At 41.2% G+C, this 22,774-nt stretch overlaps 2 protein-coding genes across 3 annotated transcripts in view; both read left to right on the top strand.

Moving 5' to 3' along the window:
- LOC120431336 (zinc finger protein 1-like) overlaps window positions 1–13,369 on the top strand; it is a 36,474-nt gene extending 23,105 nt beyond the window's left edge. For both annotated transcript variants that reach the window (XM_052711713.1, XM_039596467.2), the window contains 2 exons: window positions 7,064–9,344; window positions 10,018–13,369. In XM_052711713.1, coding sequence (XP_052567673.1) covers window positions 7,064–9,344; window positions 10,018–10,217 — 2,481 coding nt within the window. In that variant the 3' untranslated portion in view covers window positions 10,218–13,369. The remainder of the gene's footprint in view (window positions 1–7,063; window positions 9,345–10,017) is intronic.
- A 2,800-nt stretch (window positions 13,370–16,169) lies between these two features.
- Window positions 16,170–21,507, top strand: LOC120431332 (uncharacterized). The gene is made up of 3 exons (XM_039596466.2): window positions 16,170–16,442; window positions 16,915–17,088; window positions 21,075–21,507. The coding sequence occupies exons 1-3, from the start codon at window positions 16,367–16,369 to the stop codon at window positions 21,290–21,292; spliced, it is 468 nt and encodes a 155-aa protein (XP_039452400.1). The 5' UTR covers window positions 16,170–16,366; the 3' UTR covers window positions 21,293–21,507.
- The last annotated feature ends 1,267 nt before the right edge of the window (window positions 21,508–22,774 follow it).

The following is a 22,774-nucleotide window of genomic DNA, read 5'->3' as shown; positions in this document are numbered from 1 at the left end:
TCAACGACAACGCGGTTGACGCGTCGCCGAGAGGTGCGACGAGAAATGTGGGCCAATAAAAAGTAACAAATTTCAATCTTTCAATTTAGCTTAATTCACCGTGTGTGTGTGTGTGCTTGGGGCGACGCGGCTGACAGCAGAGGAAACTACAGAGTGCTCTACGTGGAATTTACCGACAGTTCGGCAGAATTGGAGCGGTTGATTGGCGCCCGACTCGGGCGCGGGAGCGCCCTGCGCACCGTTTCGCGGTGATCACATTTCAAGCTCGAAGTCGAAAAAGAACACATCCCAATAGGTATCGAGAACGACGCCGCATACCAAACTGAAGAGGAGATCGGAACTGATGCGTGCGCTATAATTAGCCGGCGAAGTTACGTTTGGAGTCTTCTTGAACGCGCAAAGGCGCGCATTCTACCGACGAAGAACAGCCAACAGTGATACGAAAACAAAGGATTAAGTCCGATTACCCAGTGTTCTAGAGAGCGAAGGAGACTGCGATGCTGTCTGTAGATCAAAATATTTTCATTTTGAAGTGTCTCACCGCCGACAGGCAGCAATTTGTAAACTAAAGGCGCGTTCCTCGTTTTGTTTTGATTCGATCGAATCGGAGGGCTATTTAGAAGAAAAATAAGCTCGCCACATTCTTCTGTGCGTCGTTGACGCCACCCACGTCGTTTACCCAAAGGCGACTCCGCAAATACTCGCCTAGAGGTGACAACTAATTTTGACACGCGCGCCCCCTAGAGGGCGCCATCTTACCACCTGTCATAGTTGTCATGTGCGCGCCCCCCGTTCCGTGCTCGTATTTATCTCCAATTTATAATCCAGTGCAGAGCTCGCCACCTGCTCACTCTCAAGGCGTCAATCTAATCTGCCGGTGGCCGATCTCGCGCCGACGACACGTCAAGTGGAGGGCCCCGCGCTGTCTTCATGGAGCTCTTTTTTCACTTCACACCTAGCGCTAATTATTTCCACTTTTAATTATAAACAGCATCGTAGTGCGTTGAACGCGCGCGCGCGCCCTACAGCGACGGCCAAGCGCCATAAGTGTCTGTGTGTCGTACACGAGATTCGTTAATGCTGGAAGCTAGGGTAGTGGTAGTTATACTTGAACTAAGCAAAATTTGACAGGAAGGACCCAGGGCAACGTTTTGAATATCTTGAAGGTCCCCAATTTGGTCTTTATATTTTTGTGCAATGATTTTAGTAGGTAATGCTTCAATGACGTCAAAGGCGCCTTTGGAAAAGTACTCCTGAATGACTTCAAGCGCTTTTAAAGTCATTATCTCAATAAGCACTATAATGTAATTCGAACTCAGTATGCACTTGTACCAATGGCGCCTTTTAATTGCAGGCGCCTTACCACAAAGAATCTCTACTATATCGGTGACAACAACAACAAACGCCATTCTTCGGTCAACCTTACGTTCCGTGTCCGTGTCAAAATTCGCCTTTACCAAAAGGTGCGAACATACAAACGATTCTGTTCTGATTAATCAGCCGCCGAAAACGACACGAAACCCGCCGTTCAAAACGGCTGTCATTTTCACCTCCCGTGTAGGCGCCTTTGACGCGCGCGCGCTTTGATGAAAAATTGATTACGCGAGAAAATTTCCGTAATGAGCCAAAGAAGCTGCGTGTGACTGTTTATTTTGTTTTGCCCCCGTTCCCACCAGGTGGCGGGCCCAAGTGCGTTATGGGCAAGTTTGGGCGGCCGTAAATCGTTTGAAAGTTCCTCTAAACAACGCCAGAGGGGGGGGGCGTCGTTGTGATGTTTACGCGCGCCCTCCATTCAGGTTCGAAATTCATTCATGGTTTTTTTTTTTCTACTGGGAATGAAATTCAACCGTTTTCGATTTATTAGGGAAATGTGAAACTTTTTTGATTTACTTTCTCGGAAGTGAACACCTTCGATTTCGATTTATTAGGGAAATGTGAAACTTTTTTGATTTACTTTCTCGGAAGTGAACACCTTCATCGAAATTTAACTGTTTAGTTTATTATTTCCTCATTTTTCTTTTCCCCGTCCAAATCGAACGTGTGCCAATTTCAAACATATATATTTTTTTCGGGACTACACGTGCTCGCGCGGCGGACCTCCGAATTGGTCCATTAAAAACGCATTTTTTCTACGTCCGAGCCTCCCGGTTCAATTTTTCACGGAAACAATATTTATGTTATTTTTTGTACGGCGCTTCCCGCGCACAACACCTTTCGATAATTTTTCATGATTTTTTTTCACGCTCTATGGGAAGGCCAGCGTGAGTTGATGGGGCGGCAGGTGCGTCAAGAGTGTGAGTGGAGGAGGGGGCGTTGTGAAAGTGGGGTGAAATGGGACATTTTGGGCTTTATTTTGAGCAAAAAAGAAATTTAGAAATTTTGTGCAGAAATTTAGAAATAAAACTTATTAATGTTCTTGAATTCTTAAATTCTTAAATTCTTAAATTCTTAAATTCTTAAATTCTTAAATTCTTAAATTCTTAAATTCTTAAATTCTTAAATTCTTAAATTCTTAAATTCTTAAATTCTTAAATTCTTAAATTCTTAAATTCTTAAATTCTTAAATTCTTAAATTCTTAAATTCTTAAATTCTTAAATTCTTAAATTCTTAAATTCTTAAATTCTTAAATTCTTAAATTCTTAAATTCTTAAATTCTTAAATTCTTAAATTCTTAAATTCTTAAATTCTTAAATTCTTAAATTCTTAAATTCTTAAATTCTTAAATTCTTAAATTCTTAAATTCTTAAATTCTTAAATTCTTAAATTCTTAAATTCTTAAATTCTTAAATTCTTCAACTCTTCAATTCCTCATTTCTTCAATTTTTAAATTAATCATCCGAAGTGGAATTCTGACGAGGCCTTTGGATAATCCCGTATGAACTGTGTTTTTATTTTTCAAATCCCTCGTTTTCCAAATTGGTAAATCTTTAAATTATTTATTTACGTTCAATGTTGGCGTGTTGAAATTCTTGAATTTTATATTTTTTGAGTTTTTGAATTTTTAAACTGTGATTAAATTCAATTCATAACAATTGTATTTTTTTTTAATTTTCAATATTTCAATACATGTATTTTTAAATTTCATTTTCATTTCAATTCATTTAGAAATTTCATATTTGTAGGACCTTTTAAGTTTTAAATTTCGAAAATTTAAAATGCAATAAATTTATTTTTTAAATTTTCTGAATATTCGTTTTTTTCGAATTTTTATGTTTCTGATTTTGAAAGTTTTTGAATTGACTTATTTCTGAAACTGTATTTTTTTAATTCAACCTTTTTTATATTTTATTTCAAAAATGTCTACATTTCTGATTTTTTTATTTTGTTTTCTCTGCAGTAAAATTATATTATGTTTTTTCCTCTGTTTTATATTTAATTCTCAGCAAACAAAAATCCGTCCTTTAAATTTTTAGCATTTTAACATTTGGCCTCAAAACAAATTTATAATATCGATTGCAAATTATTTAATCGTTTGTGATTTAAAATCACCGGGACCCGTAGTGCTGGGGTAAGCGTGGTTGCCTCTCACCCAGTCGGCCTGGGTTTGATCCCAGAAGGTCCCGGTGGCATTTTTCGAGACGAGATTTGTCTGATCAGTTATAATTCAATTCAGTCAAAATTCAAACAGGTGCATTTTTTTGTTCGAATAAATTTCAAAACTTTAAAAATTTAATATTTTGATGCAGTTTTTTTTTATCATTTCTTAACCTAATAATTTTACAAAAATTTCGTATATTATGAAATTTGATAGCTTATCTAAAATTATGCCCCGTTTCACCCCACCCATCCCGTCGCTCACTTTCCCGCGCCCGGTCAAACCTGCTGCCGTGTGTTGATTTATTTTGACTCGTGTAAACCGAATAAAAATGTAGGCCGTGTTATTTTTCTCTCACTTTCAACAAAAACACACAGGTTATTCTGACGAAGGGGGGAGGTGTCAAGCTCGCGGCGGCGTTTGTCCAACACCTCCGGTCGAGACACCTATACTGCACCAAGAGAAGGTGAAAAAAGAAAGGATTTTCACCGTGTGTCGGAAAATAAATATATGTATTTTCATACTCGGAGATGATTTTTCATCCTCCGCGCGCCACACACAGACTGCATGGAGAAGCGCGCGGAAAACAAAAACATCACAAATTTATACGCCTAATATTTACTTAATTATGATTATGTGCTACGATTATTTACAAAATATCGCATTATTTATGGCGCGGTGGGACTCCATTTTTTCCACTGACAGCTCCAACGCGTTCTATTTGTGGACGGGGGGTGAAAAGTGGTAAATTAGGGAAAATAATTGACAGCGGGTGCTTGGGCCGGTGGTAAAACGCTTAAATCATTTGCGCGCGCGATGATAACGCTTGCGACGCTGTGACAATCGCCATAATGGCGGCCGCCATAAAAAACGTCGGGTTAACAAACTCGTTTCAGAAATTTCCGATTTTTGAGTGAAATGTTCCGGCTAAAGGGTTCAATTTCCAGTTCGTGTGTGAACTGCCGTGGCGTGGTGAGGTTAGGGTCGAACGAAAACTAATGCGGTTAAAGAGCACGGAGCGCATAAATCATTTCGGGAAGAAATCATAAAACCAATTTCCTCGTGGTCGGTTACAGGAAAGAAGGTTTGGAAGGAGGGGTCTCTAACGATGCTCTGAGGAGGGAAATTAAAGAAAAACAGCATTGTGGCGGGGTTGCCATACGCGCTACACCTGTCGTATTTGGAGCGCGTCTTTGTTTTGCAGCGCGCGGCAGTGCTGCCAACCTTAATTGCTCGTCAGAGCAAGAAATCGGGGAAAGAGGGAGTAAAGTGTTGATCGTTTATGGATTTGCTAGGGGAAGAGTGAGGTAAAATCACTTGCCATATGATAGAATGGAGGGAGAAGTGAAGAAAAAATGGTTAAGGAAAAGAAAACCTTCGGAAACATCGACCCGGTTCGTCCCAAGAAGACGATCGATGTTTATTTTTAGACACACTTCTTTTTCCTTCGTCTTCGCAAACTTCCATAAAGGCGTATTGGAAAAATTATTACCTCCTCTCCATTAGTCATGATGCGAAGAAAAAGGGGGAAAATGTGTGCAGGTGCACCGAACAGACGAGGGGCGAACCCGAGCGATGACTCAAAGGTAGAAAGAGTTCCGAGATTTATTCTCCGGAGCTGCTGCTGGAATGTTAAGTGAAGTTCGACTTCAAACGGTGAAATCGCGCTCGCGTGCGATGATTTCAAAACTTCAAGTTGATTTTTATGGCACGGTGGCCGCCATTATGGCTTCGTGTCAAAAGAAAGGCAGTGTTGCCGGTTTGCGTTCGCGCCGCCACCTACGTAGCTGAACCTGAACCATTAATCAAGCTCTCGTGCTCGATTGTCCAGAACGAATGGCTGGTTGGTAGCAAAAAACACAAACTCATTTTGTCTGCGTTTCACTTCAAAGTATAATTTTACACCGTGTGACACGGTGTTCTTCTCCGGTGCATTATGGATTTTTATTTTTAAAACAATTCCTCCTTGAAGTCGTCGCAGCTGCAGGTCTGACAAAATGCACACTTTGGAGTGTGGTAGACTGCTCTTGACAAACAATTAGGACCAAATTTCGACCTTGGAAACGGACTGGAAGACCTTTTAGAGGTTAATTTTGCCAAAAGCAAACATTGTTTATCATTTGCCTAATTTTGACAGCTGGCGAGTGAAATGTTACTTCACCTTACTCTATTTCACCTTATATCAACGCAGTTCAAGGTCAATCAACATTGAGGTAAGCTAACTGTCAAATGAAAACATCGCCACCTGGTTTTGTTTATGTAGCGAAAAGAGTTTTTTTTTCATGATTTGCCCTAAATTTGACAATTGGCGAGTGAAACGATTTGTTACCTCTAGGTTATGTCTTTGATCAAAGCAGTTCAATGTAAATCAACATTGAGGTAACAATAGTTCACAAACTCACCGTCAAAACAAAAACATCGCCATTTAAAACGCCATCTGCTTCTGTTTTCCAACCCTAACCTCTCAACCCTTTTGACAGGAAGTTCGCTCAACAAAAAAAAATATCTAATGTGAAATCAAAAATTTATCGAGAGTGATCCCGATTTACCATACAAACCCCCCCGCAAAACAACTCACACGACGACGGTGTCAATAAAGCGCATCGCGCGGCTTGTTTAATTTACACCATAAAAACATCGAACGTGTGTAAAAACAAAAATATTTTCATTGCAAACGGAAATTACTGGCGCATTGCACGGGAGAGTAGTTTTTTTTCACTCTCTTCGTATACGCACGTCGAATTCTTTTTTATTACACGATTTTTATTACATTTTCCCGTCCATTTGATCATATCGAGAAAAAATATATATTCCGTATCGAGAGAGAGGCGCGCATTTCACGCGTGATTGAAAGCGGACCTTTAAAAATGGCTGCCGCGGGTTCGATTCATATAAAATTCCCATCATAAACCGATCAATCAGTCTTGCTGGCGAGTGTATAGGTTTTTTTTTTCTTCTGATGTTCCACATTCAACCCCTGGAGCTCATGGTCGCACCTCTGGTGGAATATTTCAAAACAAATCGACGATTTTTATATAAATAAATTGCCCGTGTGGACTAGTGATGCCGGATTTGAATCAGTGGTCTTCAACTACCTTAGTTGAATTCAAAATGTAGGGTTTGAAATATTTCAATCTGACGTTTACTTACCTCACTGTTGATTAATCTTGAGCTAAACAGAAGCATTCTGCCAGATCAAGGTCAGCTAACAAGTAGGTAATGTAGATTGACAATAACTTTTTGGCAAGCAAAGGTAAATCAACAATGAGGTAATGTAGGGAAGCGATTGCTCTAGTTATTCCTTCGGTTGAGGGCCACTGTGCGCACCCCTTTCCATCGTCTCCCTATCGCTACGCATCGTGCGCTCTTCATAATCAGGGCCACGGCAGGAAATTAGTCCGCGGAGATGATTGCCAGGTTCTGGTTTCTTTCTCAAGATAACGCCACCGGCGGCGACGACGACTACCGCTTTCATAACCTCCACGTAGACTAATCCCGAACCCCTTTCTTTACTCTCCCCTTTCCAGAGCTGCAAGGTGTGCCACAAGCAGTTCGCCAACGTGTACCGGCTGCAGCGCCACATGATCTCCCACGACGAGTCGACGCTGCTGCGCAAGTTTAAATGTACCGACTGTGATAAGGCGTTCAAGTTTAAGCACCACCTGAAGGAGCACGTGCGCATCCACTCGGGCGAGAAGCCGTTCGCCTGCACCAACTGCGGCAAGCGGTTCTCCCACTCGGGCTCCTACTCCAGTCACATGACCTCGAAGAAGTGCATCAGCCTGGGCTTGAAGGTGCCGACGAACAACAACAACAACAACAGCAGCGCGGTCTCCAACAACAACCACAGTCCAAAGTCCGGTGAGAAGTCGTCGAGTCGCCGGTCGGGATCCGGGTACTTGCCGGGAGGAAGTCCCGCGGCAGCAGGTCTGTCCAACGGACAGCTAGCGAGTGGTCAGCACAGTCCGAACGCGTTCCTGCCGATGTTACCCAAGTACCCGCACAATTACGAAGCCATGAACGCCGCCTTCCTAGCGTCGTTCCAGAACCCGTTCTACTCGATGGCCGCACTTAACCCCGGAAACCCGGCCTTCAACCCGTACAGCATACAGCGCCTGCTGGAGCTGTCGGCAGCGGGAGCCGCCGCCGCTCCTCCGGGTGCAGAATCTATGGAGTCGCTACTACTCAAAACCCAGCAGCAGCTCCAGGCCAGCGGAGATCGGAAGTCTCCCCATTCCGACGCCGAAGACATGATCGAGGAGATCGTGGACAACGATGACGAGGAGGAGGAAGAAGAGGAACCCAAGCTGGTCATGGACGTCGATGATCCCGAGGAGGACGACGACGAAGATGACCGGAAGGACATTAAGGTTGACGACGATGAGGACGAGGATGAAGAGGAGGCTCGACGCGAGGATCACCGATCTGCGCAGAACTCTCCAGTTGCAGGCGACAAGACCCCCAACGAGTACCGCAACATCCTGGACGACATGACGCAAAAGATCCTGGACGTTGCCCACCGAATCTCCGCCGGAGGTAGCCCACTCGTGGAAGACATCAAAACGGAACGCCCGGAGTCGACCTCCCCGGAGCTGAACATCGACAATGATCGGCGAAGTCCGAGCCCCGTCGCTGAACAGCGTCCCGTCGAGATCAAACGCGAAGGCAGAGAAGACGAAGACATGAAGGAGTCTGAGCAACCGAAAGAGGAAGCCCCACTTCTCCAATGTCAACAGTGTCGAGCTACGTTCAACCACCAAACCGAGCTGGTTCAGCACGAGCAGGTCCTCTGTCAATCGCTAATGTACCACCACCACCAGGCTGCCGCCGCCAACTACCTTCCCATGAGCCAGAGCGGCAGCGAGGACGACTGCGATTTCGACGGCCAAAAGTCCACCCCGTCGGAACGCAGCGGTAAGGTTCGCGTACGGACGGCCATCTCCGAGGAGCAGCAGAACGAGCTGAAAAAGTATTACTCCCTGAACAACAAACCCAACCGGGAAGAGTTCCAGCTGATTGCGAAGCGAGTCGGCATGGAGGCCCGCGTCGTGCAGGTCTGGTTCCAGAACAACCGCTCGCGTGAACGCAAAATGGGCGGAATGGGCAGTTCGGGAGTTCCACCACCATCCCCGGCACCCGCCGTTGCGCCCCCTAGTCAATCATCCGAAGCGGAACAACCGCTGGACCTGTCAATTCGCAAATCCGACTCGTCTCCGTCGTCTTCCCCACACTACGGGACGGCTCCCCAGAGTCAGTCCGAGTCGGCCTCCGTCACGGCCGCCGCCGCTTTGCTGGACGAAGCGATGAACCTCAGCCTCAAGTCTCAGTCCCGCAGCTCGACGCCGTACAAGGGCTTCTATCCGTACCCACCGGCCCTCATCCGTCAGACTCCATCCCCGAACGAGCAGCAGCTCCGGGCACCTCCAATGCCCGCCGGCTACCCGACGGCCCCAACCGCTCCCGTTTCGTTCGTCGGCATGGACCGCCTGCTGCAGCAGTTCTCGCCGGAAATGGCCCGCTCAGCCCCAATTCGCGCCGACAGCCTCAGCCCGGGCTCGGAGAAGCTCGCGTGGCCGGCCAGCGCCGCCGCGTACGACGAGCAGAAGCTCCAGCTGCAGATGCAGTCGATGCTGACCGTGCCGAAGCGGGTGCTCTACTCGACGGCCAACGTTGCCGTCAACCCCAGCGCCGTCGGAATCGGACTCGGCAAAGAACTGCCGGACGCCGAGGGCCAGTACGTGTGCGACCAGTGCGATAAGGCGTTCAGCAAGCACAGCTCGCTTCAGCGGCACAAGTACGAACATTCAGGTAAGCCTTCAGACCATTAATGAGCGTACGCGCGGCTAGAAACTGGGGCACGACCTCCGGGTCCAGTTGATAAGACCTGCGAGGCGGCATTCTGCGTCATAATCTAAGCCAATAACGACCTGTTGCTTGACAGCTTGCGATTCTCGGTGTGTTGTTTTGACGATTTGGTTTACTACGAATTACGCCGGTTTGTGTGTGATTCACAACACCGAAACACGTGAGATTAGCGGTGAATTTGTAGTAGCCTTGTTGTGCAACGGAATGGCGAGCTTTCTTTCGTCTTCTGTTGTTAAATTTGAGTTCACCTTCTACTCTGGAATTTGCTTTCCGCAAATTTGCGAACATAACAACACTTTAAAATGACAGATCACATCTATGCGCTATGACGGCTTCAACCTGTAATAAATTGTCATGTATCGTCCAGAACACTACACTAAACTACTAAAAAGTTCATCAACAATAGATAAACAAACAGTTCCAAATTTGACAACACTTCGCGTTTTGACAGCTAGGACCAACGAAAGCTACACGGTTACCCAAAAATGCACAAACTCAACTAGAATTTAGGCAAATTGAGCTACTTATTCGTTTTGGGACGCGTTCGTACTTATAACACTCTTGATTCACATGAAAATAAAAAAATAAACCAACATTATTTCCCTCTACTTTACAGGCCAACGTCCCTACAAATGCCTCGAGTGTCCGAAAGCGTTCAAGCACAAGCACCACCTGACGGAGCACAAGCGCCTGCACAGCGGCGAGAAGCCCTTCCAGTGCTGCAAGTGCCTGAAGCGGTTCTCCCACTCGGGCTCGTACAGCCAGCACATGAACCACCGCTACTCGTACTGCAAGCCGTACAGGGATGGCAAATAAGATGAGGACGGGGGACGGGAAGTTCCGTCCCCTGCCGCCGCCGCTGCCGGAAGTCTCTACCACCAGAACCCGCCCATGTTTGGACATCCGCCGGGCCGACCCGCCGGTCGAAGAGGTCGACGGGCCGGAACCAGGGGAGACTCTGCCCTGCCGGGTTATCCGGGACCTCCACCCCCGCCTCCTCCGCCGCCACCTCCACCTCCAGTGATGGGACCTGCCGGGCATCCGGCACCACCACCACCGGGACCGTTTGGGCCACATCCACCGTACTTTGACCGCCGGCTGCTCGTCGATAGCTATCTCAACTCGAGCTTCCTCGGCTACGGTGGAGTGCACTGAAGGTCCCGGAATCCGGTTTGTACATAGCTCAACCCGTTAGTTAGCGTTGATTATTGGTTAGTGTGTAACTCAAGCTCTTTTCGCGCGCGATGATGAAAGATCGTACTTAAAAATTCTGAACAACTTTTGAAACGTCAACGAACGAATCAGTGAACTGATCCCAGTTATTAACTATTGTTTTTGCAAATCAAGTATTGCCGGCAGGACCTGGAGTCCCGAAGTCGGCTGGAAAGTTTGATACACACGTGAAAAGCAGAAGCTGTGCATTTAATCGATTCTCAAAACAACAACAACAAAATCACTCGAAAGCAGAGAAAACATCTTAAGCAAGAAACTCGAATCTCATTCCCTTTTGCGCTAAGGTTTATTTGTGTAGTGTCTAGAACTTAATCTGTTACATTTCTTGGATTACTTATTTCGCCACCAACCCCCCCAACTCCTATAACGTTTAAGTGATTTAGTGGTTAAGACACGCGTGGCTGGGCGCCCTGTGTGCGCACACCCGCAACCTGTAGAATACTCTCTCTTGCTCTTAGCAAAGAACACGTGAATTCAGTTGCCATATTTTGAGAAATACGTCGCGCAGACGTAGTGAATTTCGAAGAAAATCAAACAACTAAAACGCGTTGAATAAAAGGCTGGGTCTAGCAATTTTTGTTTTTCATTACTTTCTTTTGTTTCTAAATTTATTGAACTCTAAATTAGGTGAACTAGCAAGCAAGGAGAACGAAAGGGAAGGAAAAATATACGCATTTTTGGACCACACGGTGTTAACAAGACAATACAAGTAAAATATAACCTTTAAAACAAATGTATTACATAACAATTCAAAATTTTCTATACTGCTACCGTAAAAAAATCTTCCCCTCACTTTTCTTCCAAAAGCAAAACTAATGTATATCTTCCCCCTTAACACGTACACAAACAATTCACACCGTATTCTAGCTAAAGCGACTAAACAAAATAAAATTGAGCCTGTTGAATTATCCTTTCTCGAATCGTAAACATAACCTAAAACACACTAGTTGGCCGAACTGCGCGATGGGAAACTGTTCGGAACTTACCCGTCGCACATTAGCTACTTCACTGACAAATACACGAAAAGCTGTCACTTTTCTTCATAATTTCGGATATGATTTGAAAATTCGTTATTAAAAGTCCACAAAAATCACTTAATTTGTCAATCACACGTGAAAAGCTCGCGCACTTTCTTCATCCCTTCACCACAGCTGTCAAACAAACACTATACACTCAAAACGGGAAAGCGTCAAACTTTCCGTGCATTTGTCCGTGTGCGCGCGCACACGCTAAAAAGGTTTCACCCAGGTTTAAACGCGAACTGACTCCGAACAGTTTTTCACGCGCTCCCCAAAGCAAAAAATGCCAAAAAAAACATTATATTTCTACTACCCCGCTAGCAGCGATTAACCTTCCTGTACATACTCTCATGGGCAAAACCAGCAGTAAAACAAATAGTGTAAAATTACCTACCGGTGTAAGTGTAATCTTAAGCTCTGTAAAAATTTGTAACACAGAACACAAATCGGCACACAGAGGCGCCGAACAGCGAATGAAAATAGTACATCGAGTTATATTGTAATATTTTTTACACAAAAGTACAGCGAAGCAACGGAAAACAAGAGAGAAAGTGAGCAACAACGAAGAAGTGAAAAAAACTGTTGATTTAGTAAAACGTATTGACCCGCGGAGCGTGTCCGACTCTCGGCGAGGGAGGCTCGCACGCGGCGTAAAACTCAAGTGTCTTTTGAATTAACATTAACTTGAATTACTATTTTGATTATTACCTACTGAATATTATTATTGAGCATACTATTTAGTTATTGAATTATGACTTAGGAATCGTAAAAAGGAAGGAAAAAGAAATGCAAGAAAAAAAACTATATTTAAATGCTAAAGTACTGTTAAATATTTCTACGAATAATCATAACTTTAAACATTAAACTAACTCAAATTGCAAACAACAAACAAAACATAACACAGATAACCATTCCAGTAAAACGAAAAGAAAAAAAATGAAGGTTACGCGAAGAAAGCTAATTGACGGGGAGGCAAAAATTAACGCAACTACTTTAGGCAAATTACAGTTTAAAGCAAATTCATGTAAACTAGACGAAATTGGTCTAACAAACTCGCAACAAACAACACAACAACGACAAAATCTTGTTACCAGACAATAATATTGAACAACAAAACAAACTTAACGAGAGAAAAAAAACAGCCCAACTCCGACAAGCGTTGCAGCGAGGACGCGAACCCCGACGCAGCAACGCTTACCAAAGCGTTTTGTTTTTTTTTTCGTTCACACGCGGCCTGCTTTGCCTTTTTTGACGAGAGAACATTGATTTTACCCTCTCGAATGTCAGCGGCTAACTTTGATGAAGCTTCTCAAAAAATCTTTTATTCGTTTAATCACTTCTCTACAGGCATGTTTTATTTGCTCGTAACACTTAGTTTGTTTCGTCTCCTAGTGTTAGTTGTACATTTTAGTTTAGGGATTACTTTCAATTTAATTTTCTGTACAAATCGCGTTTCCTAATTTTCGGACACCCCCTTAAAGCTAGAAATCCAAAGAAAACCCGTTCGTGCTTTTTCCGCTGGGGAGCACCCCTGTACAGAACCGCCCTCCCAGGCCCCGGAAAGAGACCCAACACGAACCCAGACAGAGGTAGAACCAAAGCCAAAAATAATTCGGAAAACCACTAGGTTTAAAATTTAGTTTGTTAGGTTTACAATTTAAAAAAAAAACACACACTTTTCTTAGTTGGTACCATCCCGTTGAACAGTTGTATTAACTTTATGAAGAGTTTTATTATTTTATCACATTTCTTCCAAAGATTTAAAACACCTCTCTTGCCCTCGTATGAGTTGAGTGCAATTCGTGCCAAAACGAAAGGAACAAAGTTTTCCAGAAACTAAACTATAAACAAAAATCGTCTAATTTTGTTGAACGCACCAAGCAGTGTTTTCCAACACATACAGCGAAAAGCCAAATGAAAAAAAGAAAACAAAAGAAATCAAAAAACGAATACATTAAACGAAAGTGGATAAGGCAAAAAGAAAAACAAGTTACTTCATGTATTTTACTGATATGGTGAACGCAAAATGTAATTCAAAAAGTAAGGAAAAAACAAAAGTATGTCTTTAAGTATATGAAAAATTTAAAAATATATTATATATACAAAAATAAAATAATTACGAAAATTTAAACCCTCTGCGCTTTCAATTATTATTTCCGAAAAATATCACCTCCAATTCAAATTGTGTTGTCAACTCTCTGTTCTCACAAAAATCTGACTGTAAAATAACTCGGGAAATGAACTACAACTATCTACCGATATTTCGATCACCTTCCTCAAGACTGCTTTAAAATTATTGCTGTTACCATTGCAGCACGTTAAGGAAAAGAAAGAGTCAAAGCATGTAACTAACGAATCAGGCGGCTGCTTGAGTGTTGAGCTCGGTTTCGTTCGTGTCTAACTTCGTGTACGTTCACTGACGGTCGCGTCGCAATGGCGATGATGACAGTTGCTCTGTAAGAGCATCCAAATATCGTTGTTCGCTTTTTGTATGTAATTTTACCAATTTATGTGAAATTTCTGAGATTATAATAAAAAGATGTAAATTAACACATTTTTTAGGTAATTTCTACGCAAAATTTGTAAACACTGTAGTAATACTAACGTAATGATTCGAAATCCGGACACTTAGTAGCATATCATTTTTGTGATAACTGGCAGAAAAACATGTAATAAGTTGGAAATGTAGAAATATCATCAGGATGCAGTATAAACAGTCAATTTTAAGAGAGTGCATGCAAAATATGTCTTTTCTAACAATTTTTCATCAGATTATCAAAATTAAATTGACTTGTTGTACTTCGAACCCCCGGACACTGATAAAATCTAATTCGAAATCCGGGCACTTTTTATCCGAATTTCGGACACTTGATTTTGCTTATGAATCGCACACATTTGGCCTGCAATTTTAGTGAGTGGCATTCTTTAGGTCTCAAATAAGCTGTTAACATAAAAAGAATCAATATTTTGTATAAAAAATTGCTAGAATTTGAGGAAATCAGAAGCATACATTTCAGCTCTGCCTTCCCGGTGCTTCGGACGACTATGAAATATTTCAGCGAAACGTTTCACAGATTTGGTAAACTCATAATTTTATTAAATTTAATTGGTTTTAGGTTTTAGGTATGAAACCAACCAAACTCAATTAAAATCTAGCATCAAAAAGTATTGACATGTCAGAGTTGAAAGATCTTTGATCTTTAAGGTTCATCTACCACCAAGGTATGGTATGTTTTCCAGCTGTCAAAATAGTTAGTCGGCACGAAACCCGGATTTTATACGGCGATTTTCAGAAAACAGAAATTGACCATTTTACGGGCAAATTATACCGTTGATAAGCATGCCAAACTGAACCGAAATACGCTTTTTAAAACACAAATATTAAAAAAAAATCAACTAAACGCGCTTTTTGGTTCAGTTTGGCATGTTCAACAACCCCACAGAAAAAAATCTGGTGAAATTTGCCCGGAAAATCGTCAAATTTTTACTTTTCTGAAAATCTCCATATAAACTAACTATTTTGACAGCTGGGAATTTTCCCGCCTTACCTTATCTAATCTACATATTGTCCGTTTCTTTCAAAGGTACACGCCGCGCGGCATTTCAGAATATGCCGCAGACACTGTTGCCATCGATTTTCTGCACTTTTGGTGCAATAAAAAACATACCCGGCTACAATTCCATGCAATTCGAATAAGAAGATCAAGAAAAACAAAACGCGCAGTATGGGATTTGACAGGGCTTCATCCATAAAGTACGTCACGCTAAAATCAGCCAAAATTTACCCCCTCCCCCCCTTTGTCACGCTTTTCCTATACTTATAACATGCAATGTCACACTTGCTCGAAAAAGCACATAATTATCACTTAAGTTGTCATAACTTGAGATAGGGTTCCAAGATCCTCGATTTTTTGGACTCGTTGGGAAAGTATTTCAATTACCGGAAGATGGATCCGGATAAAGATTTCGTTCTGATACGTGGGATCCAGCTTCAAAAACGGGACATAAATATCAGTTAAGTGATCATGACTTGAGATATTCAATATTAATTCAATATTTTAGACTCGTTCTTCGATATCATACGATTTCCTGCCATTTATCTAACATCGGGATATGGGACCATCCACAAATCACGTGGACAATTTCCATACAGATACCCCCCCCCCCCCATCGTGGACAATTTCCATACAAATAAAATCTTTTTTGTATGGAGCGTGGACAATCGCAATCGATGATTTTAACAAAGAATTTGAAATAAATTTAGCGGTTAAAACGATTTTTCGCATGATTTTTGTAATTTTTGTTATATGAGGAGAAAAAGTTTGCTTGCCAGAACAAGTATCGTGATTTTACGAGAAAAAATTGTTCTAAAATTTTCGAATTTAATCATCTGGACAGACAGAGGTCGCTTCACCCTACCTTGACAAGATCCCCTTTCCAGCTATGTTTTGACTTTTGACTCAAGTGCAGTTTCCTACCACGCACACAGTCTCAAAAATCTTCTACTGACAGACAGACCAGGCAACCCGTCGTCGTCGCAGACAGACAGACGAAGAAATACCACGAACGCGGAGGTTCGTCACTTGAGCCATCGATCGACCAAGTCTTCGCCCGAAGGTTTTTCTTTTCTTCCGCACTAGAATTTCGTTCGCCAATTTGCGCGTGCGTACGTAGTTTAGTGGTCCGATAAGCTTCAAAATTGTCTGGCTAAGAATGTGGAAACCGATCGAGTTGGCGCTGCTTTCGCTGGGAGTAATACTACTTTCTAATCAAATCACCCAAACCAATGGTAAGTGGCTCGGCGAAGGGGTGAGAACGGGACGGCAATATGGGTTGGATGGTGGCAAAAACAACACAAAAAAGTGCATATTTTACTGATCGATGCAGGAAATCGAAAGTAAATTCTAGCCCGAAACAGACACACACAGCGAGGCGACTTGGCTGCTTAGCGAAACAAACAAAAATCCTTGAAATAAGCGGGTTCGTCGCTCGCGCCAGCACAGTCACTCGCGCAAGTCACTCTAAATATCACACCGTTTGGTCGTGATCGTGGCTGGCGGTGGCGCTGCCGATCGAAGGAGAGCCAAACCTTAAAAACCTATATTGCGCAAGGTCGTTTGAAAAAAAGAGGTTTGTTCTGAGCCTGCTGTGACTAAAGGTGGATTATTGACTCATCACCATGAATGCTTAGTTGGCGCGGCAGTTTTTTACACCTCATCGGAATTCTACGTAAATTTAACTAAACTAATTTTACTTTTTAGCCCTCCTGAAGCGATGCTACCAGTGCAGATCCCGGGGGGAGCTCGGAAGCTGCAAGGATCCGTTTACGTACAATGCGACCCAGGTGGAGAATGAACACGGTGTGACGGCGGTTCCGTGCGCGTCCGGCTGGTGCGGAAAGGTCATCGAGGGACAGGGATCGTTCCGGGAAGATGGTGAGTGGAAAATAACATTTTTTAACATAATAATTTAACTACAGTTTTGTAAAATTGAATTTGCAATCGAAAAGTATTTTACAGAAGTTTTGATAAGTTTAGTTCGATTTTTTTTAAAGTGCGCATGAGTGACCATTTTCGATTTTTTTGTTTCAAAAAGTTCAGAAAATTTCATAAAAAATTGTCTGAGAAACATTGAAAATTGGCCATCTGGTTTCTTATATATAGCGGATAAAAGCAAAACAAACAGGAAATTTGTGCTACCCATTCGGCCCTTAAATTTCAACATTTCACTTTTATTTCAGCTATTTATTATTTTTAAAAACCCCCTCAGTGGGGGGTGACATTGGCCCCTCAGCGGGGGGTGACATTGACTGCCAAATCTCAGTTTTTCTCATAGATTTACGATTTTTCTACAACAAACTTTTTACATCGTTAACTTTTGCCCTGCAGCCCAAGAAGACGGCACTTTTTGGGCAAAATTTTGATATATTCTGATTCCTCGGGAAATTTCACAAAAGATTTAAATTAAAAAAAACTGTTGATTTGATTGAAAAAATGCCATTTAGAATGAATTAAAATAATTTTTAACATTTTGTCGGATTGGGGATAAAACAGCTATTCGCCTACTTGATACAGCATTTGACGTATTGATCACAGGGTAAACCAAAACAAACTTTTTTTTTCAAAAATGTTTTGTTTAAGAGGCAGTATTTGTAGATTCTGCTCGGTTTGTTCTAGAGGTCGTATCGAGGTGCTCCGATTTGGATGAAACTTTCAGCGTTTGTTTGTCTATGCATGAGATGAACTCATGGCAAATATGAGCCCTCTACGACAAAGGGAAGTGGGGTAAAACGGGCATTGAAGTTTGAGGTAAAAAACACATGAAAAATCTTAAAATTGCTCGCATTTCCGTAAAACTTCATCAATTCCAACTCTCTTAGATGCATTCGAATGGTCTTTCGAAGCCCTTCAAAATGTGCTATAGACATCCAGGATTGGTTTAACTTTTTCTCATAGCTTTTGCAAATTACTGTTAAAAATGGATTTTTTTAAAACCTTAATATCTTTTTGCAACAGCCTCCAACACCCATACTCCCATAGGTCAAAAGATAGGTAATTTCATGGACTATAAGCTTACGGTATTAACTCTTTGGCCAATCGCAGTTTTTCTCATAGTTTTACGATTTTTCTAGAACAAACATTTTACAACGTTAGTTTTTGCCCTGTATGCCTTCATAGCGGCACTTTTTGGTCTCAATTTTGTCATATTCGGAATCCTCGGTCAATTTCACGTAAGTTAGAAGTATTGGAGTTGTAATTTTGATTTAAAAAATAATTAAATAAAACATTTTTGAAAAAAGAAATAGATCTTATTTGCCCTATGATCAATACGTCAAATGCTGTATCAAGTAGGCGAAAACTTGTTTTACCCCTAATCCAACAAAATTCTAAATAATATTTTAATTAATTCTAAATGGCATTTTTTCCAATCAAATTCAAAATTCCAACACCTCAATCTAATGTAAAATTTACTGAGGATTCCGAATATGACAAAATTGAGACCAAAAAGTGCCGTCTTCTTGGCCTACAGGGCAAAAACTAACGTTGTAAAATGTTTGTTCTAGAAAAATCGTAAAACTATGAGAAAAACTGCGATTGGCCAAAAAGGTAATACCGTAGGCTTATAGTCCATGAAATTCCCTAACTTTTGACCTATGGGAGTATGGGTGTTGGAGGCTGTTGCCAAAAGTTATTAAGGTTTTTAAAAAATCAATTTTTAACAGTAATTTGCAAAAGCTATGAGAAAAAGTCAAACCAATCCTGGATGTCTATAGCACATTTTGAAGGGCTTCAAAAGACCTTTCGAATGCATCTAAGAGAGTTGGAATTGATGAAGTTTTACGGAAATGCGAGCAATTTTAAGATTTTTCATGTTTTTTGGACCTCAAACTTTAATGCCCGTTTTACCCCACTTTCCATTGTCGTAGAGGGCTCATATTTGGCATGAGTTCATCTCATGTATAGACAAACAAACCCTGAAAGTTTCATCCAAATCGGAGCACCTCGATACGACCTGTTTCACATCGGTGAAAAACTCGCTCTTAATTATTTTTCAAAATCAAATTGACAACTCAAATACTTCAAGCTTACGTGGAATTTCCCGAGGATTTCGAATATGTAAAAATTGAGCCCAAATAGTGCCGTCTTCTTGGGCTACAGGGCAATAGTTAGCGATGTAAAAAGTTTGTTATAGAAAAATCGTAAATCTATGAGAAAAACTGCGATTGGCCAAAAACCTATCTTTTGACCCATGGGAGTATGAGTGCTGGAGGCTGTTGTAAACAGATATTAAGTTTAAAAAAAACATTTTTTAACAGTAATTTGCAAAAGCTATGATAAAAAGTCAACCCAATCATCGATGCATATAGCACATTTTAAAGGGCTTTAACCCTTTCACATTTGACCCAAAAATCAAAATTTTCTAAAGTAGTATGGTCCCCAGAATCATTTTCCCATCATTACCTAAAAAATATTTTTTTGAAAATTCAGGCCTGAAAGGGTTAAAAGACCTTTCGAATGCATCTAAGAGAGTAGGAATTGATGAAGTTTTACGCAAATCGGAGCAATTTTACGATTTTTCATGTTTTTTAATAGGTTGCACAATCCCAGTGCAAAAACAATCACTAAACTGCCACTAAATTAATAAAATAACTGATTAAAGTTTCTTTTACCATCTCGGAGAGCTTGGATCTATTTATACAAGGTATGTAGATTGGATAAGGTAAGGCGGGAATTCCCAGCTGTCAAAATAGTTAGCACGAAACCCGGATTTTATTTATATGGAGATTTTCAGAAACGTGAAAATTTTACCATTTTCCGGGCAAATTTCGCGTTTGTTTAAATTTACTTCTTTGAAAAAATATTTGTGTTTTAAAGGCGTATTTCGGTTCAGTTGGGCGTGCTTAACAACCCCACAGAAAAAAATCCGGTGAAATTTGCCCGGAAAATGGTTAAATTTGCACTTTTCTTAAAATCTCCATATAAAATCCGGGTTTCGTGCTAACTATTTTGACAGCTTGAAAACCCGACTTACCTTACTAATCTACATACCTTGCTCTTTACAGTCCATTTGACACTTCTACAAACTGTGACAGTGTGTGTGTGTGTGCGCGCTTTTCACAAGTTACAGTCTTTCTTGCATATTACGGGCTTGTTGCTTGGCTACGCAACAAATGTTTAATTATGTTTAAAACTCGTTAAAAATTGTTGGTTGGTTGGTTGATTTGTGCCTTAAAACATCACAATGATTTAGCATATTTGTTGACCGAATTTGTGCGGCTGTGTTGTACGAGCTGGGGCTGAACCGTACGTGAAAAAGTTCGCCACGTGCTTAGAGATTTCAACCAACCAGAAAGTAGGTCTAAAATAGGCACAAAACAGGTCAATAGACCCAAAATAGAAACAAAACATGTTTTAGATTTTTGGGCTTATACAGCGATATTAAGGATGTTTTCAAAAATTAGATTAAGTACGAGTATAATCATTAAAAAACCTAATTATTCATGTAATATAAGCAAGCCTGCCTTTGAGTATACATTAAATCAAAAGTGCGCTTGGCTTAGTACACACAAAAAAATATTTCTGTATGTTACATCATTTATGATGTAATACTTTTGCACGTCATTTAACATTTAAATTTAAATGTTATTTGATGTAAATTTGCAACAAATTATACGTAAAAACATGATTTTACGTGTGATTCAACCGTTTACGTCGAATCTCAAGTTTACATCAACTGAGTTTACATGTGATTCATTTTTTCCGTGTCGAGTAAATTCACATATTTTTTTCTGTGTAGGCCCAAAATGGGGACAAATACCCTATATGAAAAAAGAACATTTTGTTCTACAGGGTTAAAGTACATTATCACAGTTTAATTAAAGCAATTGCGTTATTTTCTTATTTTTCCTTCCGTCCACCAGATTACGACATGGCCACCCAGCGGATGTGCGTCCAGCGGGGTCCCTCGGACTCGGAGGACCGCTGCGCAAACACGATCTACAACCACAAAAAGGTGTACATGTGCTTCTGCCAGGGCGATCTGTGCAACGGAGCAACGACGGCGCGACCGCTGACCATAGCGAGTGCCCTGGCGGCGGCAGCAACGGGTCTGGCGGCGGCAGTTTTGAGATTTCACTGAATTGGGGAAAGATTTTGGGAACTGAAAAAAAAGTGTGAAAATAACGCCAATGTTGGCCGTACTAGGGCGGGATAGCACGTTTTGTAAATTATGAAATTATTTATTTCGAAAGTGTATCATTTGTTGATAAAGTATTGAAAAGGTTGTAAGTTCGCTACACGAAGAAATGTAAAGACTTTTGAAAAGAAATATACGATTATTTTCTTATTTTGAAATTGTTTTCTAGGCTTTTTTTGAAGTTTTTTTTGTGTAACATAAAAAAGAAGAATCCAAAATCGACTGATTTAACTGAACTGAAACAGCTTATCACAATTGGATTAAGAAATAATGAATCTCAACTAATTGAACCATTCACTGTGCCTTGTAATCTTGTCGTCAGCTGTTGCCCAAAAAAATCTGCTTAGAAAAGGGTCAAACAGTTCACTGATTGTGATTAAAATGTTCGCTTTAAAAGTTATTCGTTTCTAATAATGAATTTCAGTTGCTCTAAGAACACCAAGCCGACACATTTTGTTTCAAAATGAAGTTCCTTGCTGTTTTTGTGACTTTTTGCGTCGGATGCTGCCTGGTAAGTAATCATACACTGAAATAAAAAAAAAATACCAAATTCCTAAATTCTAGGAATTTTGCCTCCTTTTCTTATTAAGTAATCCATAAAACCCGATTACTAAATAAGTAAAGGAGCCAAAATTCCTAGAATTTAGGAATTTTGTACTTCTTTTTATTTCAGTGTAGAAAATATTAACTTTTGGCGTAAGTCAAGAATTAAAAAAAAAACCAAAACAAGGTTTTCATTTGTTTGAGTTTTCACATTTTAACCTTCCTCACCTTACTAAGGAAAGGTTATAAAATCACTCCAAAAATGAAAATCTTAATTTGGACTCCTAGACCCACCTTTACGTATACATACTAAGAATAAAATTCTGAGCAAATGTCTGTGTATGTGGGATGATGATCAACAAATTTGCACTGGATTATCTCGGCACTGGCTCAGCAAAATCAAATGGCGTCTCGGGCGTCGCGAGGTGCGACGCATATCTTTTTTGCCGGGGCCGATTTTTCGAAAAAATGCCAAACTTTGAAGGTCTGTATCGAGCTCCAGGATGCTCCAAACTTCAATGTTATATATACCAAAAGATGCGCAAGGATCTGGCCTACACGCCAGTGATGTTTTTGGTAAACGCATTGGTGGTCAAAATGCCTCAAAAAGTGACATTTTTGAAAAAATCTTTTTTTACGGGTTAAATCCCATTTAAAATTGAAGGGCGGAGCGCCAGCTCCTGTTACGTCCAATCAAGCTCATATTTGGGATTTAGGCTCAGTATGCCCACCGGAACAAACCCCTGAATGCCCGCCAAAAAGTCATTTTTGTTACATCCTACTACCCAATCTGATGTTATGAATAATGAGTCAAATCTCTTTTTTTTTTCTTCTTTTTTTTTCAAAGGCCGCGCTCGACCAACAGCAGCTGGAAACGATGAA

Source organism: Culex pipiens, chromosome 1 (genome assembly GCF_016801865.2).
Source record: "Culex pipiens pallens isolate TS chromosome 1, TS_CPP_V2, whole genome shotgun sequence".
NCBI lineage: Eukaryota > Metazoa > Arthropoda > Insecta > Diptera > Culicidae > Culex > Culex pipiens.
This window is presented reverse-complemented; position numbering and strand designations above follow the sequence as displayed.

Excerpts from the sequence above, each read along its gene's own strand:
- LOC120431332 (XM_039596466.2), top strand. The coding sequence starts at position 16,367 with ATGTGGAAACCGATCGAGTTGGCGCTGCTTTCGCTGGGAGTAATACTA. Across the intron at positions 16,443-16,914 it reads TCAAATCACCCAAACCAATG|CCCTCCTGAAGCGATGCTAC; the intron begins GTAAGTGGCTCG and ends TTTACTTTTTAG. Across the intron at positions 17,089-21,074 it reads GGGATCGTTCCGGGAAGATG|ATTACGACATGGCCACCCAG; the intron begins GTGAGTGGAAAA and ends TCCGTCCACCAG.